The sequence below is a fragment of the Patagioenas fasciata genome, chromosome 15, assembly GCF_037038585.1.
Source record: "Patagioenas fasciata isolate bPatFas1 chromosome 15, bPatFas1.hap1, whole genome shotgun sequence".
Classification (NCBI taxonomy): domain Eukaryota; kingdom Metazoa; phylum Chordata; class Aves; order Columbiformes; family Columbidae; genus Patagioenas; species Patagioenas fasciata.
Genome location: NC_092534.1, coordinates 14,111,650 through 14,138,745, shown reverse-complemented (window position 1 = coordinate 14,138,745; position 27,096 = coordinate 14,111,650). Strand labels below are relative to the sequence as shown.

General features: G+C 56.5%; 1 protein-coding gene across 4 annotated transcripts in view; it reads right to left on the bottom strand.

The window, feature by feature from the left end:
* TNRC18 (trinucleotide repeat containing 18) overlaps nt 1-27,080 on the bottom strand; it is a 55,514-nt gene extending 28,434 nt beyond the window's left edge. For all 4 annotated transcript variants that reach the window (XM_065850435.2, XM_065850437.2, XM_065850436.2 and 1 more), the window contains exons 1-9: nt 26,820-27,080; nt 10,214-10,339; nt 7,991-9,787; nt 4,704-4,806; nt 4,109-4,314; nt 3,772-3,918; nt 3,128-3,312; nt 1,511-1,934; nt 78-1,025 (exon numbers count right to left, since the gene is read on the bottom strand). In XM_065850435.2, coding sequence (XP_065706507.2) covers nt 78-1,025; nt 1,511-1,934; nt 3,128-3,312; nt 3,772-3,918; nt 4,109-4,314; nt 4,704-4,806; nt 7,991-9,787; nt 10,214-10,339; nt 26,820-27,021 — 4,138 coding nt within the window. In that variant the 5' untranslated portion in view covers nt 27,022-27,080. The remainder of the gene's footprint in view (nt 1-77; nt 1,026-1,510; nt 1,935-3,127; nt 3,313-3,771; nt 3,919-4,108; nt 4,315-4,703; nt 4,807-7,990; nt 9,788-10,213; nt 10,340-26,819) is intronic.
* Between the last annotated feature and the right edge of the window lie 16 nt (nt 27,081-27,096).

Here is a 27,096-nt window from a genome sequence, read left to right as displayed (position 1 = left end):
TTCTCTGCCCGCACAGAGAGCACGCAGGGACACCCAACCTGGCCCAAAGGTGGCCAGACTGCACACACATAACTTACTTTGCATTTCTTGCTTCCTTTTCTCCAGCTCCATCTCTGCGATTTCACTCAGCAAAGTGATCCCTTGCAGGAAGGAGTGCTCCAAGGCCTGGTCAGGTAACACCTCCACCTTCATTTGGGATGGGGTGACACTAGCCGTGGCCAACAAGGAACATGCCTGAGGCATTTCTGTGGCAGCCACCAAAGCATTCATCCCAGCCAGCGGGTCGCCCGGCTTGATGTCCAGAGCTGGCATTTGGCAAGAGATTGCCTCTTCCGTGTACGAAGGGATCTCTGGCCCCTGCTCCCCCTCCTCGGGGGGCAGGTTGGGAAACTCCCTCCCCCGGGGCACATCAGCGCTCTGCAGATCCACGGCTACAGAGGCCTCCTCCCGCTGGGGCGTCAAGTCCATCTCAGGCGGCTCGTTCTCCGCGTTCACGAGTGAACCATCGTAGTCCATGTGCACGGAGCAGGTTTCTGCTCCGCTCCCGGTCTCTGCCTGAGCCTCTGCTTCTGCAGGGCAGGGTACAACCTGGTATGGAGCTGGGCAGCTCTGGAGGTCTTCCTGGTCCTGCTCCATAGCACCCAGGGCTTCACCTTGATGCAACAGGAGATTGCAATTGTCCACGTTCTGCACTGGGACGGCTGCGGAGGCGGCGATGTTCAGAGTCCCCATGTCCTGCTCACAGATGCCTTCTTGGCTTTCCTCCATTTGCACCTCTGATTTCACCCTCTCTTCCAAGGACTCCTCTTCTGCTGCTGCTTGGATGGGCTCAAGCATTTTGGACGGAGACAGGTGGATGGGTTTAACCTCTGGGGAAAGCTCCATGTGCTCAGAGCCTTCAGCAGGCAGCGGGACGTCAGGAGCCAGGCCATCCGCATCGGATGCCGCGGTGGGCTGGAGGAGGTAGGGATAGTGTCTTCCAAAGGAGGGAGGCAGGGACTGGAATGGATATCCTGGGGGAATCTCTGCAAGATATCAGAAGAGACAAGCTGTGTAATGGCCGGGTCTCTAAAGGACCTTCTCTTCTGCTTCCATCACCTCTCGTCTCTTCCTATTCTCAAGCAGTGGCTGCTTTGGGCATCTCTCTCCTACCCAAGTTGCCACCAGGCATCAGGACCCCAGAGGTCCTTTCTGCACCTTTTCAGCACTCCTGGGTGACCGGAGAAGGATCTACCTCCTCCAACCTTCTCTCACTGAGACTTCAGCCCTGGAGGAACCAACCCAGGCTTGACCCAAGGGAAGAAGACAGCCCCACAGCCCCAGGTGCTCTTACAACCCAGACATGGATCCAAGACACCCACACCACCCCTGGTTCTCGCCTCTCCCCTGCCTTTTAGAGGAGCTATGCGGTTTTCTCTAGGGGAATGGGGTGGAAGCAGGAAAGAGCCGAGGAGAAAAAGGGAGGCAGGTACAAACACAACGGGACTCTGCCAAAGCAGGGCTCTCTTACCTGGGAACAAGGCCTGATAGGGACCGGCAGCCTCTTTTTCCAGCTCCAGGTCTTTCTTCTCCACGGTCTCAGGTGCCTCTTCCTTTGGAGGGATGGCAGGGGCAGGGGGTGGAGAGGCGGGGGGCGGGCTGGAAGGATGGGAGCTGGGGGTGGCGGGGTAGGAGTAGGCTGGTTGCGAAGGTGGCTCCTCCATCTTTTGGATCACCTCAGCTTTGAGCACAGACACGGGTGAGGCCCTGGGAGAGAGGGGAGGTGGACTCACAGCCTTGCTGTAGGATGTGGAGGCGCTGGGAGACAACACGGGCGGTTTGCGATGCACCAGTCCCGGGGCAGAGGAGGAAAGGCCTGATTTGGCACTGTCCAGGCTCCGTTTTGTCACCTTCTCCTCCATATCCGCACGCTGCTCGTTCGCCTTCAACCTCTCCTGCGACAAGAACAGAGAAAAACTCAGTACAACGTCTCCACCGAACAAGAGCAAAACACGATCTTATCAAACACCAACTGGAATAAAATACACGATCTGCACTACAACACCATTTTAAGGCCAATCTGATGGAGGGCGACACCGATCTGCAACAGCTTTCTTTACAAATTCCCAGCTCCAGGAGTCATGTGAAACATGTCCCAGCTTTCATTTGCAACTAAAGCAAACCATTTCTATTTCTAAGCCTCCAGCCTAGCAAGCACACATGTAAAATGAAGGTCGAAAACCAGATGACCACTAGAAAAATTAAATGGGTGTAAAACAAGCAAACGAAAGCTTCCGATTTCCAAAATTATTTGGTGAATGGGAGGTGGCTGCAGGACTCGGTGCAATTGCTGCCAGTACTGCAGCTGCTTCTCTAAGCTGCCCAGGAGGTTTGTTTGGAGGTGAGTAGGGTTGAAACTGCTCAACTAAACAGAGACATCCCTAGGGAAGGAATCGAAGTCCGGCTGCTGCTGGGCAGCTCTCCTGACAGCTCTGCTCAGCAGCTCTTCACCAAACCCCTGCAAAACCCACCCCAACTGTGCAGGATGCACTGAATGCCTTGTATCCCAGGGACCAGCGCAGGATGATAGAATCACAGAATCAGTCTGGTTGGAAAAGACCCTCAAGATCATCAAGTCCAACCATTAACCCACCCCTGGCACTACCCCATGTCCCTGAGAACCTCATCTCCGTCTGCTCAACCCTCCAGGGATGGTGACTCCAGCACTGCCCTGGGCAGCCTGTTCCAATGCCCCACAGCCCTTTGGGGAAGAAATTGTTCCCCACATCCAACCTCAACCTCCCCTGGCGCAACTTGAGGCCGTTTCCTCTGCTCCTGGCGCTTGTTCCTGGGGAGCAGAGCCCGACCCCCCCTGGCTCCAAGCTCCTTTCAGGCAGTTCAGAGATCAGAAGGTCTCCCCTCAGCTCCTGTTCTCCAGCTGAACCCCCCAGGTCCCTCAGCTGCTCCCATCACACTTGTGCTCCAGCCCCTCACCAGCTCCGTTCCCTCCTCTCAACTTGCTCCAGATCGCTCAATGCATCTATAGCCTTGACACACATTTGCAACACCAGCACAGCTGCTTTTCTCTTCCGGACACCCCAGCTTCAGGCTCATCTCACGTCCAAACAAGAAGCTCTTGCAAACGTACCACGAGCTGGGCGCTCCTCTGCAGCTCCATGGCGTGGGCTGCTTGCTGCTGCAGGATGTAGAGCTCGTGCTGCCGAAGCAGCTGCTGATGGGAGAGGAGCTGGAGCTGGTGAGCGTGCTGGAGGGAGCTCCTGGTCGGGGGGTACATGGCGGGCCACAGAGGGGGTGCCCGGTCCATCAGCTCCGCTGGGGAACGAGCAGAGATGCAGTCAGGGAGGCAGGAGGATGGGGATGGCTAAAGGATTCTGGATGGCTCAGGGTAAGTGTCTCTACCCCAGTCTCAGGGTGTGGGGAACACCAAACATCAAGTTACGTAGAAATGCAGTGGAGAAAGTGTGCTGTCTTCTCCTCAGCAGCCCCATTGCCACCACCCCGTGGGTCCTGGGGCCACCTGCCTCGCTTTGCTCTCTGGATACCCTTGGTTTGACTGTCCCTGGCTGAGCCCACATGGACGTTCTTGAACCAAGGACCCAAATTCTACATGGTCCCACAGGGCATGAGGAGCTAGTGCTGATTACACATTCCCATCCCCAAAACAAACCTAACACAGGTCAGCTCACACCCAGCCTAGAATCCTATCCAGCCCCCTCCAAAGCCTGTGTCCTTCCCAGCTGGCACCGTGGTCTTCAGGGCTCACATCCTTACCGAAGTGTGGCAAGTGCTCGCTGGGGATCACAACAAGTTGCCCTGACTGTGGGTCTCTGGCAAACTGGTAGGCGGAAGGGAGAGCTCCCCCCATGGCAGGGGGAAAGCCTGGGGTCATGCCCTGGTGCAGGGAAGGGTGACCAAGTCCTGGAAGAAGAAACACCACAGTCACAACTCAGGGGATGCAGGCAGCTCTCACCCACGCGAGAAGTCCTCTTTTGCTCCAAAATACCTCCTTCCCTTTCCCCTTTGATCAGACAGCACTTAGCAACACTCTCCCCAGATTGCATCGCTGTCAACACCCTGCGGACACATCACTCCCTCGCAGGGCACTCACCGTAGGGATGGCCGGCCAGCCACATGGAGGGGCTGCCCGTCCTGGGCAGCCAGGGGTGGGCTGCCAAGTGCGAAGCCGGGTCTGCAGACCAGCGCCCAGAGCCCGCCAAGGCTGGGCCTCCCGTCACCATGAGGTTGGAGTTCAAACCATTCGTGGCGCAGCCAGACGGGTGTATCCGGGCAAAATCTGCCAGCTCCTTGCTCTCTCTGGTTGTGAGGGAGGCAAGAGAGAGAGAGAGAAGGTTCAAGTCTTACTGCATGGCTAGAGGAGCTCAGGGCTATGGACCAGTCTGCAGAACGAGTGTATTTGCCATGATGGAGGTGGTTAACATCACATCCAGAATAAAACATCCCATCTCTCCATCCTTTTGGAGCAGCCACAGATTTGCAGCCATCCATCAGAATTGCTCTGCTGTGGACTCAGGATGTGCCTGTCATCCCATGGTACCCAACTCAGCACTCCTCACCGCACCAGCAAGGTTGGTGTCAGCAGCTACACTGGGCTGGATGTGACCCTGTCCCTCCTCCAGACAGGTTGTCCCCAAGCATGGCCTGTGGCACTGCAGCAAGAGACCCCATCCCCCTTTGATCCTCACCTGAGCAGCTTCTCCTGATCCCGCTCCAAGCGCCCGGCCAGGAGGTGGCTGTCCCGGTGGCGGCTCCTCTCGTCCCCACAGTCATCCTCTGAGCGTCCATGCCCTAAGAGACAACCCAGCACCATCAAACATGAGAAACAGTCTGGGGAAAGCTGTCCTGTCTCCTCTGGGCATGGAGAGGCAATACCCTGGGAGGCAGCACATCCAAATGCCACCGTCCCCAAGACTGCATCAGGTTCAAGTCCTAAAGGACAGGACAAGTTATTCTCACTAAGGCAGCTCCTGGTAGCACCCAGGTACATGTGGTTTGAGGTCTCCGAGCCATCAATGGACCCACTCGCCAGGTCAGGCCAGTCTCCCAGGACAGGGCAGTCACCAGCCTGGGAGCAGCAAGACCAACAGGACCATTTTTGCTGAAGGACAGTGGCAGATTTCCCATCTCGGAAGGAGACAAGGCCCAACTAAATCCCTGCATCAAACCACACAGTCCTGCTTAACACATCTTGCAGGAGGGGGATTTTATCTCTGCACCTTCTACAGCACCTTCTGCTCTCATAAACCAGTCTGGGAGCACTGGGTATGCTCTGCAGCCCTGTCCTTCTGCAACAGGCATAACCAACACTACAGATTCCCACAAAACCAGCGTGCTCCGCTTTGTAACTCAACCTGTGAGCGGGAATCCGCATCCCCTCCCCAAGCCACGCAGCAAGAAAGGATCTGGCGAGGCAGGGGCACATATGGCAGATGAGGGCAAGAGTCCAAACAGGGGGGCTGGATGTTTGGCTCAAGAAACGCTTCTTCCAGAATCAGAACAGCTCTTGCAATTGCAGCTTGGCACGGTAGCAGACACGTCTGTGAGAGGCTGGGAAGCACCTTCACAGGAGCAAACAGCAGCACCTCGCTGGCCCTGCCAGGCCCAGGTATTGCAGCTGCACTTCCCTTATTTTATCCACAGTCTTCACTCCAGCTGCCTGATTTTAGCCTTGCTTTTCCCTACCTTTTTTCCCCCTAGCTCCCTTCTCGCATATGCCTTTTTTCCACAACTCCCTCTTGCCCCTTTGCACGTTATGCTTTGGCAGCATGATCTGTTCTTGAATCCCAGCCCTGCTTGCAGCCGGCCAGTCTAACGGGGCCAGGAGGAAGGTGTTTGCTGCCCCCCAGCTCTCGGTGCACCCTGTCAGCACAATGCTCTGCACCCCGCAGGGCTCAGCACGGCCTCGCACGGCTGCACCCCAGCTCCCAACAGCCCTTTCCAGGGTCCTCGCTCTCCTGTCTGGATAAGGTTCGGCACAGGGGAAAGCATCTCAGAACATCAAGTCTATTCTGCTGACAGGCAGTCTTTTCAAGGAGGGCTCCATTGTGTATTTCCACAAACCTGGACAGCCCATGGTTTTTTTTCGCTGTCAAGTCTCCAATTCCCTCAGCCTTTACTGTCAGAAGGAATCCAGGAACGAGACACCATCTCTCCCGGCTCCTCTCCCCAGGGGTCCTTCCATGGGCTTCAGGCAGAAAGCAAAGATGCTTTAAAACCTGGCACACACCTCTCCCTCCCAAGGGACTTCCCAGGGTCACCACATTTCCCTCACAGGCTGCCAGGACACTTCATGGGGTGGCTGTCCCTAACCAGCCCCTCCTCGACTTGATAAACGATGCTCTGTGCAGCCTCCAAGGCTCACGAATCCATCCAGAGCCCCAGCATCCCTCCCTGCCTTTCCACCAGCATCTCCACTTGCACACAAATCCCCTTTCACCCCCTAGCCCAGGTTTTCCCCTCTTGGAGCCCCTGTTCCTATTTATTTCCCCCAATCCTTGCCCAACTGCCTCTTCAGTGGCAGCAATACGGAGCAAGCCCTTGGTTAACTCGCAGCCTCCCTCCCCTCCTCAGTACAAACCGAGTTGACCCCCCCCTCCCCACCAGCCTTTTATTAGAAACATATTATTTTGTTATTTTACCTCCACTCCTCCCTCTCCCATCTACATTACTTGCGCTCCATTATTTATAGACACATTTATCGTCTTTCTCTCATCCCCTGTCCAAACACACGCACCTTCTGAGTCGTCTAATTCCCGCCTGGCCCCCACCCCGCCGGCAGGACGGTCCCTTTTCTGTACAGACCAATGATTGTCCGGACAGTGAATGATCATTTTGTCTATATATATGAACATGACGCACGGACCGCATAGAAAAATTCAATCAGTTATGCACGGAGGAAAAGGCTTAGGCTCGTTTCCTCGGCAACCAATGCCAGGCACTAAATACTTGCATTTTACTTGCCAAATACTACAGATTAGCCAACTAAAGCCTGCTTTCTCCTTCTTAAAAGGTCTAAACATTCAAGCACTGTCCACTCAGCGCAAGCAAGCTAATGTTATTAGACGAATATCTCCTGGCACACAAAGGGAGGGGGGCAGCATTTGGGGGGGGACAGGAGGAGAAAAGCCGTCTTGTTTTCTGTCTGAAAGCCAACTGCATCGCTTAGCAACGACCCCGGAGGCCTGCCAGAATTCAACCCTTGTTTGCAGCCTTTTAGTTCAGCTCAGTATATTACATTTAACGCAAGCTGGGAGGGTCTGGGACGACTGAATGGATGAACAAACAGCTCCCTGTGCTGCCCACGAGGTTCCTCGGTCGGCTCCTGCCTGGCCGTGGGGAGGGCAACGGGAGGCGATGGGAACGGGGAGATGGGCTGCCGGCCTGGAGAAAGCGCCTCTTGCCACCGAGGTGCAGGAGAAGGCAGAAAAATGTGGAAAGTGAAGGTTAAAAATGGAAATCAAACCATTGCTCACCAGCCACTCGCTGTGGCGTCGCTCCTTGGCACGCCAGAGCAGAGCACTTGCCACACTGGGCAGCCCCTCAGTGTCATGGTGCTAACCAAGCCAGGCCAGAGCACCAAAACACACGTCTGAGCCGTCCCCCTCCTGCCAGCACCATGGCTTAAAGCAAAACCATAAGACTAGAACACCAGCACAAAGATGGATTAAGGGGTTTCTCTGTCACTCCCTTTGCTAACGGGGATCGAACAGATGGAGAAGGGTTGTGCTCAGAGGTGGAGAGAGGTGAGGGGAGGGGATGGGATGGGATGGGACAGGATGGGATGGGACGGGACGGGGAAAAGAGGAGTCCTGCTCTCCACTATGCTCTACAGCATGCCCTTGGCTGGGCACAGGAAGCACAGAGAGCCAAGGATGCCCAACGCAGGTCCTGCCACACCGCCTGCACCAGGCAGCTGCTCTCCCCAGGGAACAGATCCCACTGGGAAGGCCCAGGATAGGTCTGAGGAACCCACCTTTGATGCTGCTGAGGGACAGTGAGCGATCCCGGTCGGCCAAGCTGGGCCCCAGTTTGCTGCTGCTGCTGTTGTCTTTCTGCCGGGCCACGGCCACGGCAATGCCGACGGGCAAGTGCCTCACCTCCACCTCACCCTGGGAGCCGATGCTCTCGCGCCCAAAGGATTTGGCACTCTCGGGTCTCTCAGGGTCCCTCTTCAGCTGCTTCGCCGGCTGCTGCGACAGCAGCTGCTGTACTTTGGAGGCACCCAGCTGCGAAGAGTCCAACTTCATGTTGCCCAAGCCACCAAAGGGGCTCTTCTTGCCGCAGTTCTGCCGGGATGAGGTCTCCTTGGCAAAGCTGCCACTGTACTTGATGAGGCTCTGCATGGCCGAGCCTTCACCGTGGGATGCGGGGTGGAGGACGTCAGCAGCGCCCCGTGAACCCACCACTGAGGAGCGTGGCAAGCCGCTGGGGTCCAGGTAGACCTTCTTGGCTTCCTCCTCTGCCCGCGTGACGTGGTTGTGCTGCGCGGCCAGCACTGCCATCTGTGTGGTGGCAAAGTTGCCCATCTCAAAGGGCTTCCACTTCTGCTCAGGCGGTTTTAGCTGACCGTGGTCCAGGTGTTGCCTAGAGGAGTCCAAAGTGCCATAGACCTTCACCGCTTCTTTGGAGCTGGATCGCTGGAAGCGGTCCCGCTCGCAGGAGCGATGCTCTGCCTCCGGACTCGGCTTCAGCAAGTCCTTGGAGGCCAGGAACTCCCTGCTCTCCGGGGAGCCCAGCCCCGGCCGGTTGAGGAAGGGTTCTGATGTGACCTGTCTCTTCAGCGCCATGGAGTTCGCCCTGATCACCGAGCCCTTCTCCCTCAGAGCCTCCATCCTTTTGGCATCGCTGTGGCAAGAAAAGTCCTGGGACAAGAGTGTGCGGGACGCATCCGCGAGGCATCGCTCCGTGGGCGACTGCAGCACCCCCACCTTGCCGAGGTCCTTGTCCTTCGCCTTGTTGTCACGGGCCTGCGAGGCGATTTGGATGGGCCCGCTCCTCTCGTCATAGGCTTCAACCGAAGGCACAAAGGTGGGGGCGATGACTTTGTGCTCCCTCCCCAGCTCCTTGGCCGGCGGGAAGATGGTGTACATGCTGGAATGGACGGGCTGCGGAGGGAATGTTGTGGCCGGCGTCATCTTCCCCGGCTGCGAGGGGTGCGGGGACGGGCAGCTGCAGGAGACGTGCAAAGTGCCCACGGAGGGCAGGAGGGGCTCCCCCCGCTTCAGCCGCTCGGCGTGGGCGTGCGCAGAAGGCCTCATGTTCTCGTCGTGCCGAGCGGGATCCTTGGCACAGCGGTCCTGCTCGGCACCCAGGACCTTCAGCATGGGGTCCCCGCCACCGTTACAGTTGCTGAGTGAAGAGCTCTGCAGTGGGTTCTTGGACTTGGGTTCCCCATTGCCCGCACCCCGATTTGGCAAGTGCTCGGCCAGGAATGGGGAGAGACGCTCACCAACCTTCACCGCCTTCTCCACCACGCTCACTTTCCGTTCGCTGTCAGGTTTGGTGTCCTGTGTGAGGTCCACGACGCTGCGGGGCCGCGGCTCCTCCTTCGGCTTGGCCTCCTTCTTGGTGAAGGGCAGGGAGAGATCACTCCGACATGCCCTCTCCTTCCCACCAGGGTCTTTCAGGCTTTCTTTCGAGCTCTTGTGCAGCTGCCCAAGGTCCTTCTCCCGCAGCAAAGTGCTCGACGTGTGGTTGCCCGCAGTCCTTGAGAGGGGAGGCTGCGGGTGCAAAGCGGACTGGCCCGCGTGGCCGGCCAGGTAGAATCCATCTGCAGAGCAAAAGCAAACAGAATTACCGCGGGCCTCCAAACCCTTCAGTCCTACACAGAGACAGAAGAGACGTGGCAAACCAGGAGGGAACAGGTTTCAACGATGTCGAGACATGGCCAGGAAGGACCAGGGAAGAGAAGACCAGGCAGGTACCTCCCCATGGCCCAGGTGGGATGGGGACAGCCCCGTCACCGATGCACAGAGCCTTGCAATGTGGCAGCCCGTGAGGGCTTCAAGGAGGGACCTGGCTGGGTTCCCTACAGCGCAACCACATCCAAAACCCTCCTGCTAAGGCCAGGAAATATCTCAGGATGATAACCCCAGGGGGTTCCTGCTCTTCACCTCAACATCCCAGCATCCAGCAGCCGAGCAAGCCCAAAGGACAGGGCCAGCACCCAGGGGTGACAGAGGGGACCCAGACTCACCTTTCTGCGACTCGAAGAGGCTGTGCTGACCCAGCTGGGCCAGGAGAGGACTGCCGGCGCTGGGGGGCTCGAGGTGGCTCAGGGGAATGTACGACGGGTAGAGCCCGTTAGGCAGATGGGAGAAGCCTGCAGCAAACGGGAAACAGAAGAGAGAAACACGTTTCAGCCCAAGCGGCACATCGCCTTGGAACGAGCCCCGCAGGAACACAGACTGTTGTGGCTGTCGGTCCCTCGCGCGCCAGCATCAGCGGCTGCGAGGACGCGTGCGACAACGCACGGTGGGCACGGACAGCCCGAGGTGGGCAGCACGGCCTGGGGACCCCGTTTCGGGCACTGACCCCTGGGTCACCCCCCTGCGCCACTGTGGGGCTCTAACTCTGCAGCCAGTGGGTGGCAAACGCAGCGTGCTGCCTTCTGAGCAAAGCCTTAAATCTGCAGGCAAAACAGCTCAGCCTCCCGCGCGATAAGCTGCTTTATCACAAGTACGGTGACCTGTGGGTGAGGGCACTTACCAAGCAGTGATAAGACCCTGTTCCCAACGCAGTTTTGCCAGCACAACCCATCCCCGCTGCAACTGCCCAGCACTGGGTTTGGGCTTTGGGGAAAGCATGGGAGCATCCTCACACAAAGCAGCTCATATAAAGCACAGTTTCATGAACCCCAAACCAGCATTTTATCCCAGAGGAAGGCAAAACAGCAGAAAACCTGCCGCCCATCCATGAGCTGATACGAAAGCAGCGTGTCCCCAGGGCCCTGCTACTAGCGGGCTGAATTATGTCCAGGACAATGGGGCCTCCTCCAAGAGTGGGACCCCCAGCAACGTCCTCATGCAAATAATCACCAGCAGCATTTCATCAGAGGATACAATCACCATAACAGTGGTAATAACACAAGCTCTTAGCTACAGGCAGCAATTCCGCTGCAACACTGCCACCAAACGGCACCCGAGCAACGCTGCAAACCCCAACGCTCTGCAAGAACCAGCTTCCCAGTTGGTGCCATCATCTAAAAAACTATTAAAAGCCCTCCGGAGAGTCTGAAGGAGCCAGTCAAGCCCTCTGCAACTCCCCTCCCTTCCCCTTAAGAATCAACTTCCCCAGAATTCAACAATCCCACTGAAAGCAACCAGGCAACAAGTTTGTCAAGAGTCCAGCATCCAACTGGATCAAAACAACATCGCACCAAAACCCAAGAGGAGGAAGAGAAGTTCAGTCCCCGAAGCTGCACGTGGAGCACCATCTGTGAGAGCTAGTCAATATTTCACATTATTTAGACAGCCGGGATCTCTTTCGCATACATGTTTGCATCCCGGCACATGTTCCTCACCAATGCGGTGCTCCACACAGCTCCTGGCCCAGATCCACCGCCCGGCGGCTCCCAGCAGCATCACCCGCACCCACCAACCTCCCAGCGGCAGGACCTGGGCGGGGGTTCCTCTGCCCATGAACTTCAACAACAAGCCTAGTCCCAGCAGCTAAAACTTGCCACTTAATCTTGTGCAGGGTGCTGTGAAAGCACCGAGTCTGCACACACATTCACATCTCTCCTTGGTAACCCCAAAACCTTGATGTTGAGGCATTTCCCAACACATTTTCTTACTCCAGGGCTGGAGAGCACCGGGTGGCACCCAGGGCCACGGAGGCCAGGTCGGCTGTGAGCAGCTCCGCTCCACAGCGTGTTTTCCTTGGCGGTGCCACCTCCGCCGCGCCGGCACACGGCTGGGCTGGCGAGGAGCCAGCGCCTGGAGCAGCAGTGACACATTTCCGAGGAAACACCGGTCCCATCTGGCAGAGCACATGGCTGCAGCACGGCAAACCCCAGGGAGCGCCCTGTGCCACACCAACCCCGGTGGTCCCGGCCCCTTTTCCCAGCCAGACCTGACCTCGATCCCGGCTGCGAGAGCAGCGACACAGAGATCGCGGCGAGATTCATCCTGCGCTGCAGACACTGCCGTGCGCAGGTGCCCATGGCACATCCCCACCTGCAGAGCTCCAGGAAGGGGACACAATCCAGCCCTGTAAACCAGCGCAGGGACCTGCTGCTGGTACCCAAAGAGGCATTTTGGTACCAGTTACATCTCTGGTCCTACTGGGGCAGGTCCCAGTCTGTGGCATCCTATCCCACCTGGGGATAAGACAGAGTCAGCCCCAGCCCCAAGTGCACTGAGGCTTCCTCCACAATCAGTATTATCCTGTCCCACTGCCAAGACCTGGCCTCAGCTGCAGGAGGAGTGGGAAGCTTGGCTGAAAGAACGAGGGGACAAGGAACTGTTGGGTGACAGTGGCCAAAGGGCAAATGAAATCCCTTCCAGCTATCACAGAGGTTTTCTAGCTGCTGTGCTGAAGCAGGGAGCAAAGCAGTAACAAGCAGCTTCATGTGCAGTCCAAGCTGCGGACGGGTTCAGGTGGGCACGCTGGGGACCCTGCAGGGCAGTGTCACCACCCCAGCTGGGAAGCAGCAGCAGAACTGAGCTGATGCCACCAGCCAAGCCCCAAAGCCACCTTGCACCAGGTGGCTCTTCCCAGTGTCTCCCATGAGCCCCGGCATCACCGCTGCTCCTGGGAGAGGTGTAATCCCAGCACGGGGGCTCAAAGCACATCCCAAAGCTCTGCAGGTTGGGAAAATGAGGTACGAGCAGGTGCAAAGATTTGCCGGCATCACCCAGCTGACCAGCAGCAAAAGCAGAGAGACACTCAAAGCCCAGCCTCTGGTTTACCAGCGACATTGTTTTCCTTTCCTAAATGCCCAGAGGGAGAAGCCGCCCGGGGTTTATTTACCCAGCCCATTCCCTGCCAAGAGCCAGAGCTGAGGTGGGGAGCAGGATTCGAGCCACAGCCTTCCTGGGGACAAACCCAATGCAAATCCAACCTCGAAGCGCTGCCAGAGCATCCCTTCCTCTGTACAGCCCTCCAGCAGCAACGCTGACGGGTTGGTGTAAGACTCGCACTCAGCCTGAAGCCTGCTGTCCTGCTTCCCCAGGCAGGACCTGGAGGCGAAGCTGCTCCTCCGTGCGCTAAAGTAGCTGCATTTGCAGGAGGCAGCCGCGAGCAAGTCGCTCCCTCCTTGGATCTCTGTGCCAGAAAGCGATGCCAAAGGGAGAAACTCTACCGCAGTGAGTAACGCACAGCTCACCCCAACCATGGGCTTCTGCCAGGGAAAAGGGAGGGGAAAGGGGGAAACCACAACCATCTCCATCTGCTCGGGGCCAGAGTGTTTGCTGAACCAGCGCAAGATCCTTTACGCCCAGGGACACGCCGACAGGTCTGGGCAGGCTCAGCCACGCTCCTCCTGCTCGCCCCAGGGCAGAATGGCACCCGGCACAGGCAGGCAGGTGCCAGGCAGCACTGCCAGCCCAAAACCGGCTGTGCCCCCTTTCCTGCCATGCCAAACGTGTGTGCCCATCAGCACAGCCCCTGGAAAGGCACCACTAACATGAATCCCTTGCGGGTGCCCAGAGTGGGCACACACGATCCAAAGCAGACTGGCTCAGAGGGTAAAAGGGTTTAAGAAGCACAGAGATTGTCCCTTGAGCCACCTTAACCCTGCAGGAAGGTGACAGACAGCAACCAAAACACAGTCCCTGTTCGGCTCCCCCTGCGATGCTCCAGTGGATGGGCACAGAGCTGGGACACACACTGACCCCTCCTTCCCAGCTCCACATTGAGCTGATAAAACATCCCTGCTTCGCACGATTGAGACATAAATCACTAAGAGCAGTTACGAGAGGAACTTGGCGGGTGCAGATGTGTCAACCCAGTTCAAAACGTTTTCTTCATCTTCGCTCAGCTCTCCAAAATGGCACAGGGGGAAGAGGTATGGCCGGGTGACTCACCATCGAAAGGGGATGTGACTGATGGGGAGATGAGATACCGGCAACCACACAAACCGCACACCAAACGTCTGGAGGACAGAGGTCACACTGGGGGAAGCGGGAGGGAAATGGGCCCCATGTGCTCAGCCCACTTGGGGTTTGCCCGAAGCTCCATGGCAGGAGGGAGCCACCAAAAAAAGAACATCCCCAGGCTCAGGTGACCGAGGCAGGCAGACGGACATGTTCACAGCACAGCAGCTGCTGGTCACCCCGAGTTTTTAACCTGCAGGTTCTCTCCATCTCTGACCCACTGGTCCCCAAACTGAAATTCAGCTCCAGCTGCAGAAGGAATTTTTTACAACGAGGGTGGTAAAACACTGGAACAAGTTGCCCAGAGAGGTGGTGGATGAACCATCCCCGGAGACATCCCAGGCCAGGCTGGACGGGGCTCTGAGCAACCTGAGCTGGTGAAGATGTCCCTGCTCATGACAGGGGTGGCACTGGGGGAGCTGGGAAGGTCCTTTCAACCCAAACTCTTCTGTGATTCTATGGTAAGTTGGCCAAGCCTGGGTAGTAAAAGAGCTGGGCAGGACCGGGACACGCTGGAGCTGAACGCATCTCCCCCATGGACACGGCTTCAGCTGACAATCCAGGCTACACGCCTGATGCCACACGTGTGTGCCAGCACCAGGAAAGCACCTCCATCCCAAAGCTGAGCCCCAGGCAGAGCCGTCCTTGCCCAAGACACCACAGCCCCGTCAGCAGAAGGCCGGCAGCCTCCAGCGCCCTGGGAGCGGTGAAGTAACTCTCCCCCATCGGTCCTGTCTGCCCGTTACGGGTTTCTGCCACTTGTGAAATATTTCCAACCGCCAGCATCTCCTCCCATCCTCCCCAAGCCGTGATGGACGGACACAGTGCCAGGAAGCAGGCTGGAACCACGCGGGGCTGTGTGAGAGGCTGTGGCCACAGACGGCCCCGAGCCAAAAAGCCCTGTGCTCCCTCCGGTCCAGGCCCTGAAGGGCTGGGAAACACAGCAGCGAGGCTTTGGGTTTATTGCCACGGGATGTTTTCAACTCCAGGCACCCACGGCAGATTCGCAGCCCCGCTGCAGCCGGGGTTTGGCGCGGAGCGGGAGCTGCAGCCGCCCTTGGCTGGGAGCACAGTCACCTCTTCCCCAGTCCGGCTCACGAGCACCTCGCAGGCAGCCAACTGGGACACCAGTCCACGCCGCAAACGGCTGGATAAACGCTTACAACCTCATGAGTCCCCTTTCCCCGGCAGAGAGGGAGGAGAACGGGGAGAAGTCCAAGCACAGCGAGTACCCACTGGCTGCCAGGCCTCCCACCGCCGTCCCAGCACCGCCTGCCCCGCTCACCATCATCGCGGCATCCCTTGGCCCTCCCTGCAGAAGCAGCAGCTTCCCAGGGGAGACTCAGCAGCAGCTTCCCAGGGGAGACTCTTTTAGGGCCCCCACTTCCAGCAGACACATCTCCATCTCTGCCCCATGACCCGGGGACACGCAGCACGACGAGGCACAGCCACAGCTACTTCTCATCCTCACATTTATGGCTGCAAACAGCTGAGAGCCAGGAGTGCTGACAGCATAAATCTTTGCCGCCTCGTCCCGTCTGCCAGGGCGGCTCTAGTGACACCCGAGGCACCGGAGCTGCCTTGACTCTGTGCCACACACGAGACGGCAGCGATTCGAGCCCCCGAACACGCGGAGATGAAACCAAAGCCCCTGGATCAGATGTGCTGGGGCTGCTATGGTGGCCGGTCCCTGTCCCCGTAGCCCCAAGCCACTGCTGTCATCGCAACCCACCGCCCTGCACCCCAAAACCCGACCCTGACATATTTACACCCCGTGCCACAGGGCTGGCAGATGCTTCAAAGCCTTAATTTACAGCCTCGATTCTCAGCATCCCCTGAAAGCGTTCAATCTCATCCCCCAGATCCGCAGCAGCCAGATCAATCTAACTCCCTGTTTAATCTTCTAAGGGCCACAGCGAGCTCAGAAGCAGCATCCTCCAGCGGGGGGTCTGCACTCCCAGCCTCTGCCGGCTCGAACGCCACCGCACCGCTTCCCTTCAGCTGCAAAAATCACCACCTTAAAAGCTAAGGCGAGTTCCACCCCCAGCTCAGCACAGCTCTCTATTGTTTCTTTTAATTTTATTTTATTCCACGTGGGACTCTGTGTCCAAGCCGCTTTATTTTTAAGTGCCTCTTGCTCAATATTTACTATTGCTTGCAGCTGCGTCAGCACAGGAACACCGCGCTCTCCCGCCGGCTTTCCGAGGAGCCCTCCCGCAGCCATTATCCCGTGCCGTGATTTTATTGCCGTGATGAATCACCGTGCTGCCGGGCACGCCGCAGGGCAGGGTGTGTGCACAGGGCAAGGCAGGGGGGGGTTCCCTGTCTTTGTGGAAATAAATATCATCAGGCTGAGCCCTACCGCTCACCTCCTCCTCACCCGGGAGCTGGAACAGCCGCAGCGTCCTGGAGATGGCGGAGGTGGAGAAAACAGGAAGAAGCGGCTGCAAGCGCTCAAGGGATCGGTGCCCGTGCCCGGGTTCTGTCCGTGGTGTCCTGCAGGTTCAGTTTGCACCATGCAACAAAGTGAACGCAATCCAAGGTACATCAGCCCTTCAGGGCTTGGGGCCGCAGGAGGAGGACACCGATGAGGTGCCCTGAAGATCCCCTGTGAGGTCACCCACCTTCCTGGCAGTGTCTTCATGGGGGGCAGCAAGAAGCCACCTGGGTGGGGACATGAATCCGTCTGGCAAAGTGGTTTTTCCTCCTGCTGGAGCGGCCAGGATGGAAATCACCCCACCTGGACCCATGACACGGTGCACAGCCTGAAACGCACGGTCTGGGAAGCACCAACCTGGTCCCACGTTAATCCTGACACACAAACACCCAAACCAGTGTCACTGCTCCTGGGTCACTGTCGGCTGCTACAGCTGAAGCTTCTCCTCTGTGTCCCCAGTCTGAAATCCCCACCAGGGCAGACGTCTCTCCTTTCCACTGGCGTAATTAAACCTGACACCCCAACGGGGGGGTCCACCAAAACCTCCAGGCTCTCACTAAGTGGCTGCACAGCTTTCCTCAAACAGCAAGGAGCAACTCGGTGGGCTCTTCAACTCCACATTTCCTAAGATGTTGCAGGGAAATTAAAAAATCATTTTAACTCTCCAACTGATTAACAGAATCCCCAGGAACATAGAACCTGGCTGCTAGATCATAGTCTTGCCTTCATCTCCTGATTTTCTAAGACAGCATTAATAAAATGTCTTTGCTCTGGACCGTCTTCCGTAATTGTGAAGACCCTCCTGCCACTGGTGGCTGGCATAGGGGCCTGAGAGCCGATTCTGTTCCCAGCACTGGGTGCACACTTGCCTTGCAGGTGATTCCCTTCCTTCCTGAGCACAGAAATTTAACCCACCCCATTAAAAAACAAAATTAAATCACCCAAACTCAGTGCAGAAGACATGATGCAAACACACAAGCCCCCACTCCCCAAGCCCTACCCCTGCAACTAACCTAGCAACACCCACACATGCCCCATACCTTCGTTAGGAAAGAGTTTGTTACCCTTCGCTGCCCGAGCCAGGAGAGCTACAGGTGCTGGGCGAGGGAAGGTTATTGCGGGATGGTGCGGGTCTCCACATCGCCTGCACCAAGTGCCTGCCAGCAGCAATTAAATCAGCCTTCAAAGGGAGAGCCCAGCTTTCCCAGCGCCATCAGCCGTGCCCTGGAGGAACACGCTCTATTTTCAGCCACAATGACTTAAGACCAGGTCACCAGCAGGTTAAATGGGACTGTGCAGCATTATCTCCCTGCCGGCCCATTGAGAAATTAAACACCGCTGCGTGATGGGCAGCAGCCAGCCCCGCGGATGCAGCTGGGGCACCCACCCAAAGGTAAATGTCACCATGTCACCTGCATCTCCTCGGCTTCCAACGGCCGGCCGTGGCTGCATGGGCCACCATGGCATCACCCCTTGATTTGTCCCGCTCTGTCCAGCACAGAGAGGAGTCACAGCCAGGACGGTCCCCACCACGTCACCTCTGCGGTGGGGACCATGCCATGGCTCTGCAGCCACAGGGATGCTCTGCAGAGCACTGGGATGGAACCTGCTGCCATGGGACACCGAAGGGCACCCAAAGGGACCAAGCCCAGCGGTGCTGGAAGGAGCCCCAACACCCCACATCCTGCTAGACCGCATCTGCTCATCTCACCCCTTCCTCCAGAAGTCAGGTGGCCCGACTGCCAAGACCCCAAGCTGGGGACTGCCCCAAGCCACAGGTTTCATCAGGGCCACCAGAGAGGCGGCATCTCCCCACAGCAGCTCAATCTGCTTTGCTGGGAGGGCCACCACCAAAATCCATCCCACCACCCCACCACTAACATCTGGCAGGGAGGCAGCAGCTGGACATTGGTTTGTTTTGCTTCCCAGGCCCCTTGCAGGCGCAGCTGGCACGGGCCGGGATGACTCAAAGCCCTGGGACACGCAGGCTCCGTCACTGCTTATTTTAAACCTCCTTGTTCGCAAAGCAGCTGCTGTCGCTCAGTGCCTCTCGGGACACCTTGCAGAGGTGGCACCGTAAGGGGAAACTGAGGCACAGAGAGGTACAGCACCCTGATCGGAGCTGAACGCCACAACACCAACGTGGGGATGCTCAGCAAGCAGCAACCAACGCACAACACGGGGGTCTGGGCAGCGCAAGGGCTCCAAGAAACACAGAGGGCTGGAGTGAGGGCATCACTGATGACCCAGCCGAGTCCCATCGGCTCCAGCTTCACGGCCCCCGCTCGACCAGGACAGGACGAGCATGTGGTGACACCAGAGGTGCCCGCCTGACCTGCTCTGTGTGCCAATGCATCCCCCTCCCGGTCCCCAGCACTGACCTCAACAGCATCTGCAGGGCCCAAAACCACCGCGGGAGAAACTCAGCAACGGGCTGCAGACATCTGGGGGTGGAAGAACGAGATGCACAGACAGACCACAATCCTATAAGCCTCTTTTGCTTAGGAAACCAGGCTAAAAAGCTCAGCTTCTCTCCCTTGACCCCACATTCAGCCCTTTTTCCTTCCTCCTCCTGAACAACAGCCCACACCATCTTTTCTGCACCAAAAAAGCACCAAACCGCGAAGCGAAGGGGTCTCTGCGGCTGGCAAACACCCACCACCACACACCTCCCCGCCACCGGTAACAGAGATAAACACAGAGGCAAACATTACGGCAGTGCGGTTTAATTCCCGACGAATTATGCAAATCCGTATTCAAATTGAAGCACAGCCCTTGAGCTCCTGACAAATTTCCAACCTGGCCCCGATGTCATAAGGCAGGGACAGCCAGCGCTCCGCCGGGTGAAGCACTAGATGGATGCCCTCTATATGTATGTGTACACGCACATACGAATCTGTACATCTCAGCTGAGGAGACCAAGAAGCACCTGTAAGAATGACCTGAGAGTGACTTTTGCATTTCTTCTTCCTCCCAGTGTGTCTGGCCTGGCCAGGGACGGCCACCGAGCTCTCGGGTCCTCCACAAGATGGAAGCGGTTTGGGTTGACGGTGAGATTTGAAACAGGAATGAAAATAGAATTCACCACAGCTGGGGCTGGGAAGGAGGGAAGGCAGAGGTGAGCAGGTGGGAAAAAGCTTAAAATGCTTGTGCCAATATGAATACCCAGCCCTGAAGCTGAGGAAGAGAAAATGCATCCACAACATAGTCACACAGAGGGCTCATCTGATGAAAGTAGGAATTTCCGATCCCACACAAACCCCCAACATCCATTAAAAGCAGCAGAAGAATCGCTGCTTTGTGTCGCTAATCTCATTAGGGAGAAAGTCCCGCTGCAGCGCGGAGAATGCACAGGGAAACCCGGGCACGCTGCACACGCCGGGGGGGCAGATGTCCCGGGATTGCACCGGCACCCCGGGAAGCTGCCTGCACCCCCTTTCCTCGCCCGCCCAGATCTTTATTACCCGCTGGGCTTGTGTGTGACACGGTTTAGTGTTAGATTTAGGTTATGGTTGGACTCAATGATCTTAAGGCTCTCATCTAACCAAAATGACTCTGATTCTATGACACGGCATACGGGATGTCCCCCCACCCAGCAGATCAGGACACAAACCACCAGAATTACGCACCCCGCACGGCGGTGTCGCGGGGGCTATTTCATTCGCACACCGCAACGCACTGCCCGCGAGCAGCCGAATCTCTTCAAACCCCTTCCTCTCCAGCACGCCGGCCACTTCAATTATTATTTGTATCTTTTTTAAATTAAAAGCAATTAAACCAAATGTATTAAAAGCGTATTCAAGCCACAGGGAATTCTGCTGAGAAGGGATCGGGGGCAGAAAGGGAAGCAGGGGCGATATATCTAACCACCAAACATAAAAAGGGATCATTGCTCGCGGTAACGCCGCATGGTAAGATGGATGGCGGCAGAAACAAGAGCAACCTTTGCAGAAGTTGCCGGGGATACAGACGCACGGAGACTGTGCCGAGTGCCTTAAAATCTCCATTATTCCCCTAAAAAAGCTTGTTTTCTCCCAAATATACCACGTTGCTCCTTCCCTTGCTCTGAACCCACCATGTTCAGCTTGCTTGTCTGCATCCAGCTCCCTCAAAATGGCTCTTTGGCCACTGCTACACGGGCGATAAAATTTATACCCAAGGTCACTTTCAATCCTTGTGCCACGACTTCGAGTCTTGCTGGATTTAAACAAAAAACAGCCTCGGATATACCGAGCCCTCCCCTTCCCCCTCCTTTCTGCCCATCGCCTTCCTGATTTACAGATACCCAAACTCTCAACTCCCTTTCGCTTCCTATAACCATCAGTGGCAACAGCTGGAGAGGAAAACCAGAGCATATTGTGCACCAGCAGTTGATCCTGGTGGCGTGGGGACAGAGCCCAACCGCCACCGCTGCGGTGCCACCGAACGGTTCCGGCCGCCCCGTCCTCTCCAGAGCCAACTGGGATGGGTATAAAGGGTTTGTTAAAGAGCTGGAGAGAAGCGACCGATAAGCAAAGCAAATCAATAGCAGGGAGAGGCGGTGTTTTTCCCCGGGCGCTGGGTGCGTCACGCAGCCCACGGACATCCAGTTGTGCCATCCCGGAGTGCAGCCAGACAGAAATGTGGGGCTGGGAGGAAACACGGGGAAGAGGAAACCCCCGAATCCTCACGGCCAGGGAGAGGCAGCACCCCGTGGGGGCACTCCCCTCCCAGGTTTTGCTTTTTAAAGAGCATCCCCAGCTGGAAAAGCCAGCGAGGGGCTTCAGGAGCTGGATGCAGTGATGCTCCCTCTCCGGTCCCGCAGGCAGGGAGCTCGGGGCTGCCCTCTGCTCCCCTTTTTCCCCAACCCCGCCTGCATTTTCGGGTCAGTTCAGGGCCCACCGTGCTCTCCGTTCCGGCAGCGAGGCAGAACAAAGCACGTCCTTGTCCTCGGCACCTCAAGCAGGCGACGCCGGATCGCGTTACCTAACCCAGACCAACATCTCCCGGTCCCGGCGCGGCAGCTTTCGTGTCAGCACATGCCAGGCTGGCCCCGATTCCCCGCACCACCTCCCGCCCCAAGCTTTAACTGAACCAGTTCAGTACACGCTGAAAACACACGGAGCCTTGTTTCGACTCGTCGGGCGCTCGCCCCAGCCAAAGGAGATGATCCGACACCCTCCCGCCGGTCGCAGCCTCGGCCGAGCCGCAAGGCGCTCACCTGGAAGGCTGCCGGAACGACGTTAATTCCCCTTAACAATGTCATTTCCATATTCATCACAAGATGGTGAAATGACAAGACGGGGGAGGGGGAGGGGTATTTACTATATAATTATAAACTAATTTCAGCTTTACCCTGGGTTATCCTAGGAAGGAGATCTAAAATTTCCCTTACGAAAGCCGTGCTCTACCAACCACGTCGGCAGCGGGATTAATTCCCAGCGATTTCCATTTCTCCAACAGCTGCTGTGCTGGGAAAGAGCAGGAGCCTGTCTGCAACACCGGGGACCTGCCCGGTGTCCCATGCCACCCCCGGCTAGGATTTCTAGCACTGGCACATCCTCCAGATCAAATTTTCACTGGCACACCATTAGTCAGGGTTGGGACAGGTTGTTGTGCAACCCCACCGAGGAGGCTCGGTGCTGGGTGGGGGACACAGTTTGCACGGGGTGGGAGAAAGGCTGCTAAAAAACAGGCTAAAAAAGCACATTTTTACCAGCACTTTGTATCAGAGGCAGAGTCAGGTTCATGCCTGTTCAGCTGGGAAAGGTATTTGAAACCCTAACACCTCCTTCAAGCAAGTTTATATCACCATGTTGGCCTTTGGGCTCTTACCAATGGTCCAAGTCCAGTGTCCCAACCACCAGCCACTTGGAATGGGAACTTCAACAGGGGCAAAGGACAGGTTGGACAGTCCTTCCCACCTCTCCTGAAGGATGGTGATACCCCCTACACCCCATTCAACCACCAGGATCGCGGAGGAAGCACCGGGACATCAGGGAAACACATCCCCAGCACCTCAGGAGCGCACGGTGGGAGACTCCCAGAAACACAGAAGCCCCTTTTTTTGCCTCATTTCACCCCCCGTGCAGAACAGAAGAGACCGCTCCTGCCCTGCTCGCAGCCTACAAGTTGGCTGCAGGCCCGAGGGAGCTGCAGGGGCATCACTTAACGGCCGAGCGCTCCCTCCACCCTCCAGGATGCCGGGTATAAACGGGAGAGCGCAACGGGTCCGAGCACAACATCCCTGCGAGCATCACCTCCCCAGCCCTGCCGGGGCGAGCACACTCACTGCTCTGCCTCAAAACACGTATTTAAAAGCATCTAATTTCACCAGGGCCCCAAAGGGAGGAGAAACATCTCCCCAGGCGGGTCTCCGGCCGGTCCACATTCCTCCCGGTGTTCCTCGCCAAGCCCCTGCCCCACACAGCCCCCAGCGCTCAGCCCCTCGCACCACCCCCTGGGCGGGCAGGGAGGGGGAAACCGCGATTTCAAGGGCCATTAAACACCGATGGTATTTTCCTTGCAGCATCAAAACGTGACCAAAAAGAGCCACATCCAACCTCAGCCAAAATCCCATTGCTGGTCCGGGAACCCGCCCCCTTTCCTCCCCAGCGATGGGGAAGAGATGGGCACAGCTCGGCCCAGCACCACATCGGTGCTGTCTCGGAGTCTCCTATCCGCAACCTCAGCGTGGATGCAGTTTAGATGAGCAAACTGTGCTTCTGCTGGCACCGCGGACGGCAAGGCCTCCTCCGCAAAATCTGCCGGCTCAGCAGAAGCACAATTTTGCCATTATAAGGATGGCTGCAGTGGGATTTTGCTGGCACAGCAAAGCTATCCTGGAGGGAAGGATTTTTTTCTCCTTTTTGTTTTTTTCCTGCACTCCTACCTGGCCCAGCTGCCTGGAAAAACTTCTCCCTGGGCACAGCAGGGCTGGAAGCAGGGATGGTTTCCAATCCACCTTAAATCCCTGCATTTGAATGCACATGCTAATGTGGAAGTATGAAAGCAAGCGAACCAAAATCTCTCCCCTCCGCCCCTGACTGCTTTCCTTTCAGTCACCACTCTTGAGCTGGATTTAAGACAAAGTCAGTTCTCCTCATACAGATATGCCCCTTTTCCCAGGCACTGGAAAGTGTTTCTGAAGCATATTTTAGTGGAAGAGGACGAGCATCCTTTTGTACAAGCACAGATCTGTTTCCAGCAGCCCCCCCAATACACATCCCACCCAAGAAATGATATGTCAGTACACGGCAAAAAGCAGATTTTTATTATCATTAAGCTTATTTTTTGCTCCCAGACAGCCCCGCCGCCTGTCCAGGACACAGTCCCCCAGCAGCCCTCAGCAATTGAGTCCGACAGAGCCTTTTCCACCTCCCCCAAAACACAGAAGCCGCCAAGAACAACACGCCCGCCGCGGAACGGAGCTGAGACCGGGGCGCTCGCTTGGACCCGGAAACGGTGGGGTAGGGAAGGAGCAAAAGCAATAAACTCCCCAAGATCTGAGACACGGGCTGCAGAGCAGAGCGAGCAACCGCTTCAACGTGCTCGGCCTCCCGACTCCATCGACTGAGCCCCATTTTATGCAAGGTCTTCCCGGCAAGCTCGGCCGCTGCCAGGGATGAAATTCCATTGCAAACAGTCACCGTCCTCCCCCCGCGGGACCCATGGGGAGCACTCCCTGCTTCCCCTGGCCTCCTGGGGGACGGGGGCGATGCCCAAGGGGGGGACAGGGGACAGCAGCTCCAGCTCACTCCTCCCTCCCTGCGCTTCCAACAAAGGAGCTTCTGTCCCTGTCCCCCTCCCTGCACGGCAGCAGCCGAAACGCCACCACGGAAGAGAAACCCCCCAGGGAAGAGCCGGGGGTCCGGGGGTCACTGGACGCAGCACAGGCGCCCGTATTTCGGCGCCGGGGCAGAGCTCAGACGGCCGTAACGAGCAGAGGGTATGGGGAAAAATAAGAAGTCGGTGCCGGCGATAACTGGATTCTCAAATATGGCCAACCGCGCTATTTTTACAGGGGCGTATTTATTTTAGGAAGACGCTGGGACAGATTCAACAGTCTCTTTCTTCAGCTTGGCGGTATTTAAAGATCGGTTTGAACCGGCTCTATTTAAAGGCTTTGCCTCCTGCCCACTTTTCTTAACCCCTTGCACAAGCCTTTGCTTCCCACCCCTCCTAAAAACAAAACAAGCTAAAAAGCAAAACACAACAACAAAAATCCACCCCACACACCTACATCAACACTGCAAACGCAAAGCTACAAAGGGCTCCCCCGTAGCAGGAAGCAATCATCATTTCAAACGATATTGTTAAAGCCATAAAAAGAAAAATATCCCTGCCTATCCCACCGCCGTGGTGTAATGGAAGTTTCGATTGTTAATTGTACGTATCTTTTTAATGTAGTTTAGCCTGGTCGTGAATTGCCACGCCAAAGGCAATCTCACCGAGGGAGCTTTGCGAGAGATCACCGCGCCGAGCCGGCGCGGGCTTCACAAAAAGGAGAATAAAAATTAAAAATACATTAAAAATATATTAAAAAAATACTGGAAAGATCACAAAACACATTCCCTCTGCGAGGGGCCCCAAACCCAACGCTCGGTCCCAGCCCCAGCGGTCGCGGCACAGTGGGACAGAGCGAAGCTTTGTCCGTTTGTCCGGAGCTCGGCGCCTCCCTCCAGGGCCGCCTGGATTTCAGGGAAGCACCAGAAAAGGAAACTTTGGGAGGGGAAAAAAAAGACACACACACCAAAAAAAAAAAAAAATCACCCAATAATAATAAAAAAATAACAACAAAAAAGAAACAACAACCCACACTTGGTTTAGCTTGAGATTGTCCAGGCAAATTTTTGCAGAGATTGTATTCTGCTTCAGCGGGAGGGAGAAAAAACACCCAGGACAAAAAAGGAAGACAAAAGGGAAGGAAAAAAGGTGTTTGCCCATGTGCTTGGCTTCACAGCCGTTCGTTCGGTTTACACCTCTGCTCTTAGCACCTGGGAAATTGGCACTGCCACCTAGTCTAAAACTAATAAATCTTGCTTTTTTTTCCCCCTCGATTCGGGCTGCTTCCTTCTCTGCAGATGTTGGCAATCAGGTTTGCAAATTTCAAAGCCATTCATCCCGGGCGGCTGGGAGAAAAGCAGGTTTATTATTGCAAAACCTGTCACCCTCCCAACGCCTAAAGTAAACTCCGAGTCACCTCTCCACGCCCAGGGGAAAGAAAGGGGAAAAAAAGAAGGAAAAATAATAATAATAATAATAATAGAGTCAGAGAGAGGGAAATCAAACGGTCAGAAATCCTTCGAGTCCTCCCAGGGCAAGACACAGAACAGCAGGCAGGAGGGTCCGGACCCCGCGCTATCCCATCCTGCCGGGCGCCGAGAAAAGAAGCTCGGAAAGGGGGGGAAAAATACAAATCTCTGCCCCCAAAATGAAGTAATTTAAGCAAATAAATAAAAAACTGAGTGTGGGAAAAAAAATAAATAACCAACATACATTTCTATGTCTGCCTATTTTTTTAAATGGAGAAGCAGCCGTAGCGTTGCCCGGGAATGGAGCACGAAGAGAAGGGGGAAAAAATACAAGGGAGCAGCCCCTGCGTGGAAGTTTAGTTTGTAGGTTTAAAAAAATAATTACTAAGAAAAACAACAAAACCACCAAAACCCGCCGTGTTGCCCGGGACTGGGCTGGGGCTGCACCGCCCGCTGCCGAGGGAAATACCCAAAACTGGCCCATTTTGCCCCTTTTCCCAGCCGGAGGATGGTATTTTTGCCTGGCTCAAAGCGGGGTAGCCCCTTCCCTTCCGCACCCTGACCCGCCTTGCCCGCAGCTCCCCGAAAACCGCATCGATTCCTCGGATTCATTCCACAAAACACCCGCAGCCGCCTCAGCGGGTATTTTCCTCGGTGCCAACAAAACCACGCACTGGGGAGAATTTTTATCACCTAGAGCCGATTTTTGCCCCAATTCCCCTATTTTTTTTTCCACCTTTTTTCTTTTTTTAATCTCTCCATTCCTCTTTTTTTTCCTCCATTCCTCTATTTTTTTCTTTCCAATCTCCTATTTTTTTCCACATTCCCCTATTTTTTCGCCACTTTTTTTTTCCCCCCCCACCCGAATCAAAGCCACGATAGGCAGAAAACCCTTGGAGAAAACACGCGAAAAAGCTCCATATATATACATATTTTTTTTGCACATAAAGCCCCGCTGGCTGCCGGCCCCGGGGTCCGCGGAAGGGAAGGAAGGGGGGATCGTCGTTTTGGGGTGGGGGTTCCGCGGAGCCTTACCCGGGTGGGAGTGGAGGCTGATGCCCGATGCGAGGAACTTGCCGGGCTGGAGGGCGGCGGGGAGCCCGGCGGCCATGGGCCCAGCGGCGGGGGCCAGGCGGCCGGTGGCTCCCAAGCGGTGACTCTCCATGGCCAGCCCGGAGAGCAGCGGAGGGGGCCCGTGTACCGAGCGGGGGGGCCCAAAATCTCGGCCATCCATCATCCACTCGCCGGCTTCAAGGAATCTCCCCGGATCGCTGTCGGTGCCCGCCACCGCCTTCCCCCCCCCACCCGCCCA